Source organism: Zonotrichia leucophrys, chromosome 3, assembly GCF_028769735.1.
Source record: "Zonotrichia leucophrys gambelii isolate GWCS_2022_RI chromosome 3, RI_Zleu_2.0, whole genome shotgun sequence".
NCBI classification, from domain to species: Eukaryota; Metazoa; Chordata; class Aves; order Passeriformes; family Passerellidae; genus Zonotrichia; species Zonotrichia leucophrys.
This window is the reverse complement of record NC_088172.1, coordinates 35610213-35631427: the sequence shown is the minus strand read 5'-3', so window position 1 is coordinate 35631427 and position 21215 is coordinate 35610213. Positions and strand designations below refer to the sequence as shown.

Below are 21215 nucleotides of genomic sequence, written 5' to 3'. Positions count from 1 at the left end.
AGATGCAAGCAGGTTCTGGGGGATTATATAGGAAGGAAGATTAAAAGTAAGTTGACAGAATAAAAAATATATTCTCATCAACCTTAAAGCTCAAACCCTTACTCAACTCCTATCTGATTTCTTTTAATGATATTTATTACACCATCAAAAACTAGCTTAGCACAAAGCTGGCATGCAGCTAATAAATCTATTTCTTAGAAATGTGGTGAAATTTATACAAGTAATTATCTAGGTAGTCTATCCAAGACTCTTTCTCATCATTGCAATGTCTAGAGGGAAAACAATAATAAAATAATGATAACCACCATTATTATTTATTACTACTACTATGATTATGACAGTGCCCAAGGATCCCAATCAGTATTACAGTAATTAGAATTAATTCTGTCAGGCACTGGTTCTTTCTCCTTCAGCTACAGGGTGTTGCTAGTGCTTTTCTACAGTATTTATAGATCCAGAGACATCAATGAATGAAAGACATGAAGCACCTCACCTATGGCCACAGCACAGGCAGGAAAGGGCACGTGGCTCTTCTCACCCCATCAGTCCCAGCCCATCCACCCTGCAGAACTGCTGTGAGTATTTCAGACACTGAAGCTCAGCACTGTGCAAGCAAAATGAGGGCACCACAATCAGATATGATCATAGCCTGGTCATATTAATTCAAATTCATTATTCCAATCCAGCAGTGGCTCATCCTTGATGATATAATTGAAAGGAGTGAACTACTGATCCCTGGAGCTACCTACAAGCAAATTGGAGTTGGAGATTTGGTTACCCTCATTTTAGGGCAAGACTGGCTTTTGGAAATGCCCCCAAAATGACAGTTTTCAAGAATATGACTCCTGTTACTATGCTGTGGAAGATTTTTTTGTTTTCTTTGATTAATTTATCTTGAACTGCACATTTTTAGATAACTGTTCTCTTTCAGCCCAGTATTTTAACAACAGTTAAGCCTAGGCAGGGCTGTGAGATGTAAGCAAACACAGGTAGGTCACTTGCACTGGCATCTTGAGAGATGTTGCATGACAGCTGGGTGGCTCGTGGATGGGTAGAGCTGGAGCAGGAGAGGTGATTAGTCTGTCATTCCTTGGGTAAGATTTGCAGAATTTGTGCTTGAGTCTAGAAATTATGGGAGCAAGAAGTCCCAGCTACAGTAAACAGAGATGCTGTCAGCGAGGAAGAGGAGTGAGAGCTTCAGGGATCTGCTCGGTGCCTCAACAGCTGCCATCACAGGGCAGAATTTTACAAGCAGAAGATTAATTTCTGTGCTGCATCTCAAGGCTTAAAAAGGAGCCCTTCTGTCCTCCTTGCCAGGGCTTCCCTTCAGAGCAGGGCACATTGCTCTGCCCCTCCTTGCAGAGGGGCATCCAGCCCAAGCCACTCACCCTCCAAACCCACAGCCATGCATGCAGGGCAGGAAACAGCCAGGCTGTGACACCTGGGATGGGTTGTGTGGCAGTGCAGAACACCACTGAATATTTGTAAAGTGCCATTCGTTTATGTAGAACACCATACATTTTTGCCTGATGAAAACACATTTCCCAAGGTCTGGCAGCTGAGAAATTTGAAGCCCAGCAGGGAGCTCTGAGGGGTGGGCAGGCGGCTGCTTGGGCAGGCAGAGCGAGTGCAGCGCTCATGGAAATAGGCCACTGAGAGCAGGGGGCTTGTCCCATGCCAAGATCTTGAGCCCAACACACAGCAATTATCACTGCCTCATTTAAGAGAAAATCCTTGTCCACAGCACCATTTACACCTGCCCCCTTTCAGTAAGGGGTGAAGGATATTTTGCACTCCCATGCGACCTCCCATTCTCCTGGTCTAAAAGGTTTAACAGAAAGTCCTGGAGCTCTTTCTCTAGGCACAAGGTACCTCTCCTGGCATCAGAAACAAATATTGTATCTTTAACTCCCTATTTCTCTGTTTTCAACTATGTGCTATAGTTTGTTTCCACATTCATTCTGTTCTACAATGGAGCTGAAGTATGCAGATGTGGAAAGCTGCTTGCTCCTCTCCCAGAGTTAAAAGCAAGACTCTTAATAAGCAGGAAAACATGAAGAGGTCACTAAGAGTAGATTTTTCTTTCATCCTGCTGTTTCTCATTTTGGGGTTTTTAGAATGTAAACACAAACCAGACAGTCTGTTTTCCAGACACCTAAACGCTTTTGCAGTTTTGTCAGGCTGTTTCAGATGGATAGTGGCAGGTTTCTCTGTTGTGCATCCAAATGCTTCCTTTCCACACAATGGTGTAAAATGCAGAATGACATCTTCGTCTTCTGCGTAGGTGTAAAGCAAGAGGAATTTGGTCTTCTCACCCTAAATGCTTTACTTCTCCTGCCCTGCCTTCAAGCCCTCAGAGAGTACTTTAGGAAAAGAAAATAAAAAATCTGAAGACTTGAGAAAAAGGCAGAGTATTGTGGAAAAGCAATTTGGCCGTGAAGTCACTGGGTCTGCTTTGTAGGAAAAGAAGGATGAACATAGCTGGGCCAGATTACAATGCATCCAAAATACTGCTTCGTTTGACAGAATCTCTTTGTACATAAGACTTAAGACTTCCACTCTAAGCCAGTGGAATCAGACACCCAAGATGACTTAAAGATTAGAATGCATCATTAAAATCTAATCTTGAAAAGATAAAGCTTGTAGGACAAGATCCTTGTATCTTTAGAGACTGACCAGAGAGAAATCTACTTGTAAAAGCTTGCTTATAAAAGCAAGCATTTTGGCCAAGAAGAGACTTTTATGTCAATTGCTTCCTTTTAATAATGTCATATTTGGTAGAGATTCCAGTACTCTGGGTTAAGAAGAAGAAAGCAGCAAATTAAAATGTTCCGGTGAAACACTTTTTTGTTACGGAAATATCAGAAATTCCAGTTATTCAGCAGCTGCATTTGTCTATCCCAAATACAGCTGGAAATAAAAAAGATGGCTCTTTGTGGGATTTTCCATTCGTTCCTTCCTCCTGCTACATACACCTACACCGACCTTCCACCATTTCTTCTAGGGCAGATACAAAAACAGAGCTCATTTCTTTCCTGCCCCAAATCAAGAATGTTTTAAATAAGAAAATCTGTGATCTGCAAGAGGCACATTTTTGGAGATGCGTTTTTTGATGGATCTGGATCTGTTCCTTTTTTTTTTTTCTGTGTACAGATATAAGCATAAATATGTGCCATTAAGAAAACCACTAGTTGCCATAAGAAATCATTCACGTCCTTTTAGTTAACTATGATTCAGGCTGGGTGACTGGTCTTTCTCTCTGGGTCATGAAAAATAAGCACTTCAGAAGGCAAATCGTGCTATTTATCGTGAGATGGGATGTATCATCCTACAGACATTCCCATCTTTCCTCCCAGCTGCAGAGAAGCCCAGACAGCCAGCTTAGGCTGGACCCCTGAGGGAATCAATGGTACGCCCATTGTAAGTTCACTGTCTATGCAAATCACCCTCTCTTTTATAGGAAAGGGGGATGGCCTCCTCCTTCACCTCATCTCTTAGACACCTATTTTGTGGGGAGAGGTCCTGTCTCTTGGACAAGCCTGTGTCCCTCTCTGAAGACTGCAGTAACAGTCAAGTAGGTGAGATTAGACTCGACCTGCCTTAGACACCAGCCTTGGACCTAAATGTTGGTGAGTTAACACAAGACATTAACGCCTTTCATTGATCCATGGGCCCGATCTGCACACAAAATTAGGAGTCAAAATTAATCAAAATTAGGAGAAAAAGATCCTTCAGGAAGCCTTCAAGGTTCTCCTTTTCATTGTCTGTATCATAAATTAAGCCCTTGTTTTGAGATGGCTGATTCCATGAGTAGCAAAGTCAAACAGGCTGGAGTCAATGTGGTTGGCAGTGCACTCAAAATATGTAAGATGGACTTTAGGGGACTGTGCCCCAGTCCAGTTGCTGTTTATCATCCATGTTCTCCTGAAGCCCTATACTGCAGTAGTCCTGTATGGATCCTCACCCTTCCCCTGAATCTCACCTTTTGCCCTTTGTGGGCACAGTGATGTGGAGCAGGTATCAGGAATATTTCACACCTGCTGTTCCTAATACACATGATCCTTTTCAGATGATTCTGCACTAAAAAGGGCTGAGATTGTTTTCCATGGTCAATTGCTGTTGGAAGGGAGATGAACACCAAGTTCTGGCTTAGGCTTGAGTGCTGTGCAGCTACTGACAGGGATGACCTGTTTCCAAAACAGATGCCTGGTATGGTGCTGAGCTCAGGCTCAGGACTGGACTAAACTAAGCTCAAAAGGGCTCATATATTTGAAAGATAAATCACATAGAATGGAGAATTTTCTGGATGAGGAGCAGAATGCTCAGCACAGGATTAGCCATTTTCTGAGAAACTAAAGGGGTTTCAAAATGCACTCTCATTACCAATTTTGTTTAGTAAATAACTTTACAATTGTTTTGGACAATCAAACCTAGCTATCATCTTTTTATCAGAGAAATAAAAATAACATATTTTCTTCCCTGCTATGACTAATTCTCATCAAATAGCGTTGTTCAAGATGAGCAATAACTCTAGTTCTATTATGTTTTTTATCTGTATTTTGGTTTTATTTTGAGAAGGAAATAATTGATCTTATTTGATTTTGAACATTTCTCTTTTATTCTTTTGAGACACTACTTGCTATTCTACCATCAGATACCAACTTGAACACACAGTGGAATCAATGGCAGAATATGAGGTTAATAATAACCAACCCGTGGCAAATAATAAGCCGAGGTAAATACTCTGAAAGATTCTATTTCTGCATGTTTCTATAGAGGTACATAGTACCTTCATGAATAGATCATATTCTCATTGATGTTTCTGGTGACACATCGGTGCCTGTGGATGGAATGACACTAGGGTTTAACCCTGGCTTGCACTGATTGAAATGGCCTTTCTATTCTATTTAATATAAAGAGATCTCTTTTATTCTTTAAAAAAAACTGCCATTTCTTGTTTTGATTTCTACAATAACACAAGGAGTGCAATATAAATCACATAAAGCTTTAAGTGCTGCCTCAAAGGAGCTGCTAACAAATATCATAGAGGATTCTAGATGTATTGTATCTGTAAACATTCTAACTCTATGAACTATAATGATTGTGTATTATTAAGGGCATGATCCCACAAAAAATTGAGTGCCTCCTGCAATCTGAGCCCTTGACTTCCATGGGGTTTCATAAAAGACAAGGCTTTACACTGCAAATATCCTACAAAAAGCAAGTCTTTATAAATTCCACCCCATAGCCCCGAGTTTACTGTCTCGCAAAGACACATTTGCTCAGTTTACAGGTGAATATTTAGTTTTCTCACTTGACAGTTTTACAAATTCAACTTGACATCAAGCTGAATTTTTTCTTATTCAAGCATCATCATCAGTAATAAAGGCATTTTTGCCTTGGATACACCTGTGCAACTCCATTAGCCTCCATCAAGGTTACATGTGTGCAGCTGAGGTTATAGATGGAAAGCAACTGGGATGGAGAGACCTGATGGTGGACACAAACTGACCTCTGGAATATTTATTGCTGCTGATGATGTGAAAGAAGGCAAAAAGTGGTGAGTTTAGCAAACAGTCTAAACCTTCCACTATTTTTTTCTTGTAATGCATGCAAGCCTTATGTGGGCAGCTAAAAGACAATACATGCTAAAAACCAGGCTTTTGCTTTCACAAAATCTAGGAATTTAATTTTTATATTGTTTTCACTAAGTTCATAACAGAGCAGTGTTCAATCTAACATACACCTCCATTTAATAACTAAATAAAAAAGCAGCAACATTCGTCAGTGTGCTTCTAGAAATAGATGCTGCCTGGTGACTTCTGCACACAAGCAGATGTCTTCACAACAAAATCCAAATGACAGTCTTTGGACAGTCAGTGATTTTGTTTCTCTAAGTTGGTTCTATAATTTTTCTTTTCCTGTAGACTCTACTCCTTATTACCCTGAAAAGCATATACTGTAGCCTTAACGATTAAATAATAATGAGCAGACAGAAGAGAAAGGACAGGAGAGATCTGGCATAGCTACTGCTAGCAATCATTAGATTTACAGAGGGGAAAAGACATGCTTCCTAGGCCAACATATTTTTTATGAATAATTGATAAGGCAGTCAGTACAGTTATATCATAGAAATGTAATATATATCCATAATTATAGAACCAGCTTTGTGCAAAAGGACACAATACACTGAAAGGAGATATCAGCCAATATGCCATCCTGAAATAAAATACAGTCACTATTGTGTTAGTTGGCAAAATTTAAATACAGGATTTGAAGCAAGCAAAATGTTCTTTAATCCCATTTTTTAGCACAGTCCAGGCTCAGTCTGCTCAGGAAAATACTGCAAGGCAAAATCAGCAGCTGCATTAATTTGCTGATGATTGAGAGAAAAATGAAAGTTATCCTCGTGGTTTTTTTTCTCCCTACTTGCTACTCTAACTTACTAATAATACCAGAGTACCAAATTATTCCTATGCAAGTATATGAAGCATACAAATTGAAAAATCAATGTAATGGAAAAAAAAGATTATCATGCACTGTTTAGAATCAATCAGCTAGAAACAGAGGGGGGAAAATGCGAAGGTGGAGACATGATGTTTAGAAAATGTACATACTGTACCTACCCTAAGCTGAAGTGTTTGTGTGAAAAAGCTACTGTTAGTCCAACATGCAGACCGAGCTACATTTTGACCACAAAATCATCTTATTTCCGATTATTTTCTAGAGAAATTAATCAGTTTTTTCTTCTTTTAAAAGTCCCCAAATAATAAAAATATCAATCCCTTTGCCCATAAAAGCCACACAAAAGCATGTAACAAAGATTTCAGGGTGAAGGGATTACAGTACTCCAAATGCTTTATTTGCACGATGTCTCAGCACCGTTCACCTGAATGCTGATGGCTTTCTGCAGCCTGAAGCACAGACTTTTGTCGTGTGTGACAGAGTCCCTTGCAAACACTGACAGCAGTAGTTTTTAGTTGTGGACTGAATCACCATTAGCAGAGGAGTTTAAATCTTAGATCTCTCAGTGGTGGAACACTGTCTTCGGCCAAAACCAGCCTCTACTCATCAGAAATAATTACACTGTACGAGTCAGATGTGTAACAAATGGATCTGAGCCTCAGTTTGGAAATACATTCAGAGGAGGTGGAAAGAATGGCTACTGGCTCTGTGACAGGAGATTCAATCTTCATAAACCTGCAAGAGAGGGGAGGAAAAAAAAGCGACACAAATGCGCCCTACAAAAGAACAGAGCAGATCACAGCTGGAAGGAAGGCAAACCTTTTAATCAGGTCCTTGAAATACAAGCTGCAGGAAGCTAGAACATTTTGGTGGACTTCAAACTCTTTGCCTTCAACAATAATTTTCAGGTCTGTAAACTCTTTCGCTCTGCGTTGCTGGTTCAACTCCTTCAACATTTCTGCAGAACAGAGAAGACAGACAGTGCCAGGGTTCCCATTAAGAGTTTTTTATTTTTACTTTTTACTTTTCATTTTTTTTGTAAAGAAGTAGAGAAACAGGAAACAATTGATATTTTTGTTGGTAAGATTGGCTCAACACAGACAGTCAGAAGTTACGAACATAACATATTAAAATAAAAAGAAAAAGAAAAAAGCAGGAACCAGTAGGTCTAAACAACTGAAATATATATATACACAGAAAAAAAAAAAAAAGCAAAAACAATTCCTAAATTTTGAAGGGTTAAAAATGAAAATAAAATATTTCAGCATTAGCAAATCAGAAACACAGAGAATGCATTATCACAAAAAAGTTAAAATAATTTGTTATAATCAAAACCAAGAGCTAATGAATTTCTATCCAAATGGAAATAAGTTTTGAACATACGAGAATAATATTAGTAAAAATGGTATTATGATGCAATATGAACTGGATATGGGTCAAAATAATAAAACCACAAGACCTGCAAAAATAACTTTTCCTTAACATAGTAAAAATGTGTTAAGCCTCTCAGTTAACATAAAAAATAGCACTTCTAAATGATATATAAATTACAGTGCATAAAAAATTAGCTAAATTATCAATGCACCTTTCAATATACCTCAGCTATATAGACTACAATTGTATAGGTTTCAGAATTAGCTTTAAAGCATCCTTATGATAAAAAGAAATCTCATGCAGAGAATAAATTACTCCCTTTTATAGCAATTCCTATTTTTTGCACTCCAAGGATTTTTACCATCACAGCATTTTTATTTTTTAGCCTTCAATGGCTTCATTTACAGCAACAATCAACTTTCACACATCATGAAAGAATCATAATGATTAAAATAACCTATGAAATTGTTTCCATCCTGCAATAAAGCACCTACCTTGCGTGATGTCTCCTTTTATAGAGCCTATTGGTGCTAATGGAATGAAAAGATAGCATGCCACGTCTCCATGTGGGGATGTGAACTACTAGGCAACCTACATGTTTTATATGCTGCCTGGACTTTTAAGGCTAAGACTTCTCTCCAACTTTGCAGACTAAAGTGGCTATCAAGATGAATAATATACTTTTCACCTGGGCAATAGCCTGGTGGTTCAGAAGGCAGTGATCAAGATGACAGAAGAGCTGATTTTAAATACTAAAGGACTTTGGGTTTATTTTATGTTTGCAATAGGTCAAGGTTCTCATTTCCTCAGTGTAACACCCTGAACACATTCCTCTTCAGACAGATCTGTAAATCAACAACAGTTCCTTACATGGAGTCCTTACATGAAGTAAAAGGGACCTCAAGGGTCTGTAACTCTAACTGTGCTCAAAGCCATTGACAGGCTTGAGCAAGAGCTGCCAAAACATTGCCAAAGGGTCTCATGCTGAAACCCAGACCCAAATAATCCCTGTTTTCCCCTGCTTCGCCAAGGAAACTCAACAGGAATAATTTCAGTCAAGCACTACTGTTTAATGACACAAAAGCATGCAAATATACAACTGTTTCATGAAAAGGAATTGAAGCTCTCCCAAGCCTCAACATCTGTGATGCATATTTTTCAGGCCTAAGTAAATAAATGTCACCTTGCACATTTATGTCTATTTAATGGAAACACAGTAGTGTCTGAAAGGCTAATTATTCTATGCTGAAATGGGTCAGTGCTCTCCAGAGAGCAAGCAGATCATTAGAGAGGGCACAGAAATAACAGCAGGCTTTTGTCAGATCTATAATGGGGGAAAATAAACCACTTTGTCCTGTGGGTGCTGTAGCAGGGACTATTTTTAACAAATTCAGCTGAGGTAAAGCACAATGATACATTTTGAGCAAAACCTAAGATGGGATCGGAATGTTCACTCTGGTGCACGGGAGTCTCAGGCTTTTGCTGCAGATGTGATGCCTGAAGTCTCACTGCACAAGGAACACTTCGGGCCTCAGCTAAAGATCAAGCATGGCTTGGGCACAAGGGGTGTTGTACTTGACTGAGGTCTCTGGTTTCACAGGACCAGCAGCAGGTGCTTTATCAGTTGCATATATTTATGGAGGAAGCATTTTTCTGTCCCTTTTCACATATGAACAATTTCCCCCCCATTCTCTGTCGTGGTCCATTTTTCCACTTTCATTTACAGCAAGGACATTTTCCTCACATCAATTTTCTATCATTTCATGTCTTAAAGACTGTTACTTTTCCCTCTAAACTTTCTGATACTCTCTCCCCTTTTTCAAATTTACCCAACCACTGTCCTTGACCCCCATTTGCACTTTTCCTAAGTTCCTATTCAAGTTCTATTTCTCTTGTATCTGTGACTTTAGAACCTTCCTTGCAGAGGCCTTTCAGGACAAGGGCTCCATCCATGACTAAGTCATACAGGTCTAAGATTACCCTTACAAAGGGTCAATCTCCACCTCACCTCATTCCATCTCCCTCTTTTAAAGCTCATGATCAATTATTACAGTGTTCAAAGGGCATAACTGTATGAATAGCAACTGCACAGATGGATCCTGGGAGAGGAGAGGAGAGGAGAGGAGAGGAGAGGAGAGGAGAGGAGAGGAGAGGAGAGGAGAGGAGAGGAGAGGAGAGGAGGAGTAGTACTCTTGAATGGGCTGGGGGTTTTAGGAAGTGAGCTCAGGGTAAGGAGATCAGTACAGACCATCCCTGAACTACTGACTGTGGCCAAGATTACTGAAAAACAAGACACAAAGCTCAGCCACAATACCTATTGATGCTGTGCTCTCTGTGCTGTTTCCACTATTGTGAGAGCTGGTTTGAGCATCTAATTCCCCAAGCTGCTCCCACAGGTAATGGGCTTATTATTTGGACTTGCTGAGCACCCTTTAATTACACTCAGTCCTGGGCACAGCTTCCATCTATGCTCTTTACACACTTGAATGTGCTTTATGCTGCATGGATTCATTAAGGGATGCAAACCAGAAAACAGGTCTGGAGCAGTGAAGCATAATGGCTCACAAAAACCCAGAAATCAGAATAAGTTCTAATCAGAAACCAAAGCTCCTCTTCTCCCAACAGATATTTGCAAGCTGTGATTTCCTCCTTGTTCCCCTAAATTGCTATAGTGGTGCCCACAGAGAGATGACTATGAACTGTCCTGAATTTTTGCAGCTCAGTATCTGAACTAGAAAGAGGAGAGGCAGGTGGAGAGCAGAAGGAAGTCAGGAGACCGCATTGATTCATCGATCTTCCTCGCTCAGGCTCCTTTGTATTACTAAATAACTAGCAGGCATTAGTATTGGACACAAGGTTGTATCAGAATGGGCCCTCATTCTCAGAGAATTTGTAATGCTCACACTGTGCTTAGCCAGGCATTAATGATTTATGAGGACTCAGGATGAGTTGCAAAACAAATTTTTTCACCAGGTAATAATGCCTGCCGATGAGTTGTAAAAGAAGAGACAACACAGTGCAGTCCTGGCAGTGAAAAATGACCTCAGCTGTCTCCTGCCAGGCCCTCTTCTGGGCTCCTCCTAATTTTCAGCATTTCCTCAAGCAAATGGAATTTCCTGAAACCTTCAAAAAGGGATGTGCTGGGAATTTCCTACTGGATTGTTTATTCCTCTCACTTCTTTGTTCTAATGAACTTTATTTTCTTTGGTTTTTTTCCCCTCATTTGACTATTTGTTTTATTAAGAGATCTAGGCAAAAATTAAGTGCAAGGACAGTTAAGGTGCAGAGTTTCAGCAAGATGAGCACTGATGTTTCTTCTCCTCAGGGAATCACAGCCACTGCTCTACCCTAGTGCAAGGGATTTTTCCTTCCTGACAGGTGCGCGCACACACACTGGAATGAGATTTCGAAACCAAGCCAGTCCTTTCTGTCCCCTCCTTCCCTAGTGATGCTAAATCATTCTCAGTGAGAGACTGGTTGAATACTTTCTTCATAAAGAGCTGCAGAAGAGACCCCCCAAAATTACATGAGCTACGTAGTGGCTGAACCTGAAGGGGACTTGACCTGAAACCTGCAACTGAACATCTCTGTGGAGCAATTTCTCCAATTATCATTGCTTGGGGGCATTTAATATAATTATATTGAGAGTCCCAGAGACATTACAGGTCAGAAGGTGTAAGTACTTTCCTCAGGTCAGAAACAGAGTCAGGAAGAACTCAGAAGTTTTGATTCTTGGCCCCTAGCTTCAGCCATCATACCACATCTTACCCTCTTAATTAATGGACAAATTACAAATTAAACTAAAGAGCCCACAAGCTTTGGATCAAATACAGGACCAAGCACAACTATGTAATAGTGTAGATCAAATAAAGGGAAAAGAAATTATATAGTGAGTATTTAAAAAAAAAAAAATCTGTAATCAGAAATAAAAAATGAACAAGGAGCTTATTCTCAAAGTTTATTTATTCAGTATTTCAAGCACAGTGAAGACTGGATACTTAAAGACCCTCTCTAATGCAGATTCCCATGGTACAATGGAAGCTCTCAGGTTTCTCTGCATTTTTAATAAAGTACTCTTTACTTAAATTCTAGTAGATAAAGCTTTAAAAGAGTGCAGCAAGAGCTAAAATATAATGAGCTACACAATATGGAAGAATGATTTTTACAAATAGCTTTTAAAACAATTTACTTGGGAAAACTAACCTTCTATAAAACTGCAAAGGGTAATTGATGAAACATCACTAATTATTCTAGTGAGGAACGTGCAAGAGACCAATGCTTGCTCACACAGCCTCATGCTTTCATGACTGGGACAGAAAACGTGGGAAAGCCAAGAAAAGTTACCAGGAAGAAAATCCAATTACCTTCTTCTCTTAATAAGTATGGAGATTAATTCCCAAGGTTATGGTCTAGTTATGCAAAACAAAAATTTTAACCATTAAGCGCCAGCACTGCCCACGCTTGCTTATTTTTATAGTGGTAGAGTAGGGACAGATACAAGAAACTAAATCATGAAGCAGAAGATCTAGAAGCCAAACAGGAGCTGTGAGTGACAGGCAGGAATTTACCATGGCGAACTCTTCCCATGTGAACCACACAAGAACTCAGGATTTTTTGCCCCTTTGACAAGTCCTTCTCATCACAACATCCACAGACACACAGAGAACCCCAAAGCCTGCAGAGAACCCCAAAAACTTACTGAATACACCCTTGTGCTGTTGATACATGGCTTGGAGCAGCTGCAGAGAGGTAACAGCTCCATGCCCAGCAGCCTCATTAGGCCAGGCTGATGAAGTTAAGCAGACAGACTTGGCACTGCCGTGGCTGATGTTGCTCTCCTCTCCTCCAGACACCCTGGCCTGGCAGACCAGGATGAACATCATCCACCCCTCAAGGTATCCCAAGATGTTCAGCATGAGGGTTAGTTATTTCCCAGCTGACAAATACAAAAATCAGCTACATCATATTCCCTGTGATGTGAAAACAAGCACACACCTCTGGAGAACAGCTTTTTACTTGGGACTTAGGGTAAGGAATAGGTCCTTTAATCTTTTTTGGCCTGAAAGGAAAAGTAAAAGGGAAATGAGTGAAGCTTGGTGAGAATCACTATCAGATGAGGATGTTACAGGTCATAGAATAGCCTGAGTTGGAAGGGATCCACATAGACCATTGAGTCTAACTCCTGAACCTGCACAGGACAGCCCCAAGAACCACATCATGGGCCTGAGAGCATTGTCTGAACATTTCCTCAGCTCTGTCAGGCTTGGTGCTGTGACCACTGCCCTGGGAAGCCCGTTCCAGTGCTCAACCACCCTCTGGGGAAGAACCCCTGTGATCTTCAGTTTCCTTCCTGGACCCTGAAGATTATACATCCAGTTACCTGGAGCCTGTCTCAGGCACAACCCAACCAGTTCTGTGTGCTTGGACATGTAGGATGTTCTGTCTCTCCCCAGGGATTCCCAAGGCAGATTAAATGATTAGCTGGGACCAGACAGTAATTTCTTTTTTTTTTTTTCTTTTTTCTTTTTTTTTTTTTTTTTCAGAAGGTGAGAACTAATCTGTTGCAGATAAATACTTCCACTGTTTTTTTTCTCTTATTGGATCTGAATTTCAGTTGAACTCCTTTTCCAAGAGCAGAAGGAGAAGGGGCGTAAGAAAGCTGGGACTGCCTGTGCAAGGATCCTTTATGGGAGAGGTGGGGGAGGCAGACAAACTGAAGCACTCTCACTCTGTACCATACTGCACTGCAAAGAGCCAGGGCTGCTAAAGGCTTGGGATGGAGGTGCAAAATACTGTCACATGATACTGGTGTGCCCAATCCTCCTCTCCCAGTCTCTATTCATTATGGAGTTTCCACAGGACACCATCCTGCACCCAAGGCACGTGAAAATGCTCGACTGGTTCTGGATATCTCCTGCACATTTTGCTTTCCCAAGCCCTTAAGCCAGATAAAAAGAACTGAGAAAAGCTCAATACTAAACACGAGCATGGCAAGGCTGTGCCCTGACGAGCCTGTGCTAGCCAGCCACACACCCTGGTGAAGATGGAGCATATGCTGATGGAGAGGTATCACTGCTGGCACAGCTACACCAGCCCCTGAACAAAGGCAACGAGAGTCATCTTCTGCTGGGTTTTGTCAGCACAGCAATGTGAAATGCAAGGTGTGAAGCTGTCATACTCCAAGCTGGTACAGCCATGGCAGTAGGACTTTGTAGTGCAGACCAACCTGTCTAGATCTTGGCTGTGCTGACACTGTTAGACACCTGTGCTGCTAAAGAAAACAGTAACAGATGCTGGAGAGTTGGAAAATATTTTTAAATCCTGCTAAACAACACATATGTGGTTGCATATGATAATTCTACTCAAAGGATTGTTGGCAATGAGATGCCCTGTTGTGCTAAATAATTTTTTTTGTTCACATAGGCAAATTCTTCTCACCTTATGATGAGAAAGGGTCAGTAAAGTCAGCTGTGGTGATTATTCACTTGAGGAAGACAACTGCAGCCCTATGTGTAAATGGAACCTTTCTAAACATACTAAAAATTCAGGGAAGTCAGCATATCATGTTTTGAAACTAATTTTCAGGCTATTATCATCACTGGAACTGACCTTAGGAGGTACTTCAAGGCTGCCTTCACATATTACACAGTTGATATTCCCCTCCATTAGACCACAGAACTATTTCAACATACTTTCTGATTATATTCAGAGACGAACTACACCCTTAATCTCTAGGGGGAAAAAAAGCGCTTTAAATGCAACTTTGGAGATTTTGGTACCAGAGTTATGCATTAAAATAATAAAAAAAAGGAGTTCTAGGGGCTAGAATACCTTTGCTGCTTTGATTTATGAGGTAAAGTTTTCTATGGTATCCATGCCTGCTAATTTATAATCAAACAGGGTTACAAATGCACAGTGAGCATATGTGAGCGGGTTTGAAAATGAACTGCATTTATATTACATATATGAATGCAAAGAATGAGAAAAAGAATATGGTGACAATTTGATCTCTCTCATTTTCCAACACACACTGTGATCTATGTAAGGAAAGGCAGCAAGACCAAAGGACCAAGCATAAAAATACCCACTGAGATGTTGAGATAAAGATGTAGCTTCCTATATCAGGATTTGCTGGGGTTTTTTTTCAGGATTCACCCCTGAATAAATACAAAGTTGGCTGCAGCGTGTTCTATATTGGCCAAGGCAAACAAAGCCCAGGAGATCCCAGCAAACTGCCAGTCTGGTCCCTTCTCCACATATAACATGCCACTATGTCAGTTAGCACTGTAACTTGATTTCCAGGCAGACAATAATTTTCTCTGGAGACAAAATGAGAGAGACAGGCAGAAAGAGAAGGAAAAAAAAACCCCAAATCTGTGAGCACTGGAAATGCAGAATAGCCCAAATTCAAAGGGAAATTTAGTTCTGATTGTTTTATTTACCAGGAGGCAGACCTGACTATCAATCCAGGCTTAAGGGAAGGCTAAAATATTTATTACTGTGTGGTCTGGGATGGATTCAGTATTATCCTAATTGCTTGTAGCAGAAGACAAAGGGATAGCTTTTGGACCTTTTTGATCTCTGTATGTAGTACAAGGCATTAGCTAAATGCTTCCCAGTTTTGAAGGCTTTGAACAAGCAGCACCCATCTGTGAAACTGATGGTGTGATCACCAACAGTCTCCTGATACAGCAGCACCAGTGAAACACTGACCAGCTTTGGTGCCAGTTGTGTGTTAACAACAGCCACAGGCACATCGGCACCACCAGCCAGCAAAAAAACCATGCATGCTCCAAAAGAAAAAAAAGAAGAAAAAAAAAGACAGGCTTCTGAAAACAAATCAGTGATGTATCCAGAGTAAATTGCATCTATTAGAGCAAAAAACCCCAACCCCCAAGATGCCACAGCTCTGAGGTATAACACCTGACAATCAAAGACTTCAAAGCACTTAGCATACATTAATTAGCAAGGACCAGGCTGCTCCTCTGCCCATTTAAACAAAGCAGAGCTGCCCAGCTTCAACAGGGGTATGGCTTAGGCTTTTCATGGAATGTATGTAAGTGTAATCAACATAAATCTTTGAAATACATTTTTACTAGACAGTGGTAATGCACATATTTTCTAACATTCACACACTGCTGTACAGGATGCCTAATGAAAGCAAATAAAAGCATTCAAATCTTGGGCACTGAAATTTCACCCTTTCAGAAGATATTATACATCACCTATAAATAACAAAGCATTAAATCTCAGTATTTAGGCCTACATACTCTGTGGATGGTTTACTACCAGGCATGTGTTATGCACTGGGTTAAATGCATGTGACAGTATTTCTTGGTCCAGTGGACATATCATATCATAGAGAACTGTTTTTTTGGTGTGTCCCCACAAATAAGTCTTAGTGATTCATTACACTATCAGAACAGATAAATGTAATCAAATATTGCAAAACAATTTTTAAAAAATTAAAAAAAAAAAGAGAAAAAATGCTCTCTGTCAAATCTAGGCCCTCCCTGGGGTATTCTGCAATCCAACAACTCCACTTCAGCAACTGGTTCCCTGCTGCGTAGCTTCAGCAGCTGTGGGGGGCTGCGATCATGACTACAGAAGTTGTTGTAGTAGTTAAATATAGGGCTGTTAACTTACCTAAGAATCATAAATTACTACAGGTTTGGAAAAAAAATATAAATAAGCTAGATTTTGGACCCCCTTGAGCTTTAAGAACATGGTATTTTATGTTTAAAAAGCCATAATTTGTGTCAAGATTTTGTCTGAACATCATTCTACTTACAATAATTTCAAATCTCTACATCCTATCTGTCCTGAAGATGCGAAAAACTTTATAATTGTTTTTTTCTCGCCTACATTTTAAAGCACTGTAAAGTTTTCAAAGTCTAACAGTATTGTAGCTGTTTATGAAACATTTTGCAAAATGTCCTTCTCACTTCTGCCTAAGTAACAATTTCCTGTGATAGGGTAAAATCTTGATTTTTAAGCCTTTATTTTAAGCAAACTTCTTGAAATGTATTTCTGTTATTATTAAATATTTTTATATAAATCCTAGTAAAGTCACTTTAGTATCCATGCCTGAGCAGGGGGTTTGTACAGTATGGCAAGAGAATATGAGCCATAACTAGCTGATAATGTAAGAAACCATTTAACTGCAAATGTTGTTTCTATTCATAGAGAATTAAATTATCAGGATGCGCTTAAGTAGCTGCCTTACCAAACTCAGAATTAAAAAAAAAAAAAAGAAACACTTTTAAGAAGTAGGTTGAGATTAAAGGACACAGATTTATTTAATGAGTATTAAAATTTATGGGCTCTCTAAGAATTAAGCAAGCTTATAAAGACTATTTTGAGAGCTGAATGGCTTTCACATAATGAAGATGGTTGATAAGACTCGGCTAAAACATTTCAGAAACAAACGAAAACAAAGGAACACCTCAGAAAACATGGTGATTAAGTCAAAATTTCAACTGCGAAGGCAATATACAAATTTCACAATCATTTCATAATCCGAAAATGCTACTCAAACCAACCCGCAAAGGTGCTGAACCTATGAAAGGATGACAACAGGCAATTTTGAATCTAGACAAGCATGAAAGAAGCATGTTTTTCTCCTTCTGTGTAGTTATGGCAACAGAGAGATATAAAACCCCTCCTAACTGAATAAGGGCTTTTTTCCTCTCTCTGCTCCCATCCGCAACTTTACAGCTGTCACCACAAGTCATCCCGCTCGCTCCGGCACGCCAGCAGGCAGCGAGCCGGCATCTGAGGCGAGCACAGAACAAAAGAGCCTGCAACACAGCTCCAGTTCAAATGACAGCCTCACCAGGGCTCCAGCCCGCACTGGGAAGACAAAGTTATAAAGTTTCACAAAAGAACTGAAGTGAATTTCTTCTCTGGATGTCCTAGTGGGAAATCAAAGATCTATTTTAATTTAAGGTACTTGTGGCTTTTCTCGCTAATGACCGAAATATCTAGAACAAGAGCTGCCCAACTAGTTTGCAGGTTTACAGGGGCCCATAAAGCCACTTGCACTGATCTGAAAAGCCACATACACAGGAAAGCATTTACTGTTTCCACTTTTGAATGTGGGCATTAAAAATGTGGAGGGCTGGGTGGTATCTTTGAAAACTGTTGTTGAAACCATGAGGATTATGGATAGAGCTTTAGGCAAACAGAAAATAACAGGATTTAATTTAAATAGAAGATTCTTGATGGGGATTTATAGACATTCATCCACGGGCTACTTCACAGATCTGTGACACACAAAACCAGGACCTACAACCAAGTTAGAGGAGGGTTTCCTCTGAGGTCCTCACAAAGGGCAGCCTTAAACTCAGTGATAAAAGCTCCAAAAAGGAACATACAGGACTGGAAATGAAATAACAACCACTTATTGTCTGTGGCCTTTTGAATTTTTATTTTGCATTCCTCAGGAACAGAACAGTTAGTGATCATTTACTTTGTCTTCAATGCTATGTTGCCCTATGACACGATAGAATCTGGTGTCTCTAATCAGTGTGTGCTGTGTGTCTGAACCAGTTTCAGGGGAGGTAATTATACATTCATTCCTTTTTTCTCATGTCTCCAAACCACACACACACACACAATGAAAATGGTGGTACTTTTACTTAAGTATGTAGCAATACATTTTATGCGTACAAATTAACAACCTTGGGAACAACCTCATTAAAAATCTATGGCTAAACTTCAAGGGCTTTGTGATTCCACCTCTCGTGTACTTGCCCTCCCCACTCTGACAGCAGAAGGCCAACATGTATTGAAGAAGAACAAACATCTACCTGTGCAAAAGCTGCCCTTTATGTTTCACATGAAATGTCAATATTTCAAAAGCTGGTTTTGTCTTTCCAAGTACCTGTGACCCTTTCAGTGGACTGAAGATTTCATGGACAGAGTTTTAAAAATGAAAATAGTTCTCAATTTGGTTTTTTTTTTCCCTTTGTATGTACATTTTTACTTTGCTGTAGAAAATGTCATTAATAGTGACAATATGGCACAACTGTCAAGTCTCACAGTGCTGACGTCTTTAGGTTAGTTTGGAAATGGTTTTCCTAGGTCATTATTTTTAATTAATACAATGAATTAGTACATTTTTATTCAAAATGTCAAACTGTTTTAATCATAACACAAATATGAAACATTGACCTAGAAAATAGGACGTTTTTATAGTACTAAATAGCAACAACATAATTAAAAGCATGACATTCTAAAATGAAAATAGTGTATTTGACCATTTTACATCTTAATGAACTATCATATCAACTTGCTATTTAAATTTCATTAAACTGGATAACAAATATAAAATACGTTTTGAAACAACATCATTTCTCATAACAAATTCTGGAAATATGTACCTTGTTAATGATGGTTAAATGACTTTTCTAATTAGTGTGGTTTGGGAAAAACTGATTAAAATGGCATTTTACAGGAAAAAATAGTTTCAAGGACAATTTATTTCACTGAAGACACTGTCAATACGCCATGAAGCAGTACCTACTTCGCCATAATCAGAGCTTGCTTCAGCTGTGTGGCTGTGCATTGTCTTGTGGAGTTAAACTGACACAAAGCCTTTTTAAGTGACACTGAGTATTTCCCAGTTCTAAACCAGCACATCCCTTCAACCCAGAGCAGATTCTGGTCCCCATGGCTGTACTGTGTAATAATTACAGTTATAGACACACACACTTGCAATACCACCAAAGAAACACTGTTTCTTGATTTCCTGACTTTTAATGTTAATTTTCTAGTCAACTTAACTTGTCTTGGCTTTTGTTTAGTCTTTCTCTTTTTCTTTAACTGTTACACTTTTATTCTGCAGCTCCTTCTTATACACTTGTGATTTTCTCCTAGCAATAATTTTAAAGGTAGTAATATATCATTGAGAATGTGATTAAGATAATTCAGTGCATTCCTAAGGACACCAAATTGCTCAGTTGAAGTGTAATTTGGGTAGGCTGCGACTTATTTTTAAAGATTCATAATGCTGTAAATGTAAAATAAAACTGAAGGTGAAGCAGCACGTCTGGGGTCCTTGTCTGCAAGAACTCTGAGAAATGAAAAAAACCCAACAAAACCACAGAAAATGTAGATTAACATTTTCAAAATGCCTAAATAACATCTGAGTCTGGGACTTAACAGCTCTTGAAAATTTAACCTATCTGTAATATGTCATAGAGACAAATAATGATTTCTCTTGAAATAATAGGATCAAACTGCTTTTGACTAACCAAAGTAATGTCAGAGGTTAAAAAGATAGAGCAGGAAGGCAAGAACCTACTCTGTAAAACAGCCATTCATCAGAGCTTCAAATCTCTGCTTGTTCTCTAGGGAACAGCAATGTCAACTTCACATAAAAGCAAGACCCAAGTCCCACTTTGAAGGGGATATATAATTCTTGTGTTAATCACACAAATTTTACATCATTTTCACAACAATCTTTAATACTAATTCAAGTAAAAGAAGTCAAAGTTCAGAACTCTGGAAGTTTGGAAGTGCAAACTCTAGCTATTCTTATGCTTTTGTTCCTTTGTAGTTGATGGACCCAAGAAATAATTCAAACCATTATTTTGTGGTTCTTAGTATTCATCGTATAAATGAGAAAAAATTATATAACTCCTTAAAAACAACTGTACAGTACTGAATAGAGCTTCAGGAAGGAAAAAAAGGACATTCAATCAAGGACTCAATTTGAATCTACTTGAGGTGCAATCTTTTCAAGTTCTATTTAAAAGCAAAAAGATAATATGGTTGCTGTGCACCCACTTATTTGGTGGTGCACTGAAACAATGCCTTCCTTTTACCCAAAAGTTAGGAAGCCACAAAGATTTCCAGTATGATGAACTTTTTGAAAAAGTTGGTTTTTTTTAATAACTAGCAAGCTAGCTGCTATAGATTTGTTTGGTATCTACTGACAAACAAGACTGCTGACTATATTTTTGGGCTACTTTCTTTTATTTTTCTTGGAAGAAGAAGGCCAAGTAGACTTAGAGGCAAAATTCAGATGAACAAAGCTAGGACTAAACCTAGTGAAAAGACATCTTGGAGCAGAATAACCATAAATAAAGTAAAACTGTAAAGCAAGAAAAAAAAAAAAAAGAAAAAGAGAGGACATGGAGTTTTGAAGGCTTGTGCCAAGCCATAGAAAAGGGAAGGTATGCTTTTAAGCACCAAAGGTAGAGGTCAACACTATAAGGAAAACCTGACTCTATTAACTCTGCAAAGCATAGCTGTTTCAGGACTGTGCCAGTGGCGAAATCAGACAGCAAATGATCAAAGACACTGTTATATGTTGTAAAAAAAATATACTACCTCACATACACATAGTAAAAATGATCCAGGAACATTAA

The 21215-nt window shown here is 39.2% G+C and overlaps 1 protein-coding gene across 3 annotated transcripts in view; it reads right to left on the bottom strand.

Annotated features, from left to right (window-relative positions):
* KLHL29 (kelch like family member 29) overlaps positions 1-21215 on the bottom strand; it is a 388164-nt gene that overhangs the window by 64586 nt on the left and 302363 nt on the right. For all 3 annotated transcript variants that reach the window (XM_064707789.1, XM_064707787.1, XM_064707788.1), the window contains one exon: positions 7285-7423. In XM_064707789.1, the coding sequence (XP_064563859.1) occupies positions 7285-7423 (139 nt within the window). The remainder of the gene's footprint in view (positions 1-7284; positions 7424-21215) is intronic.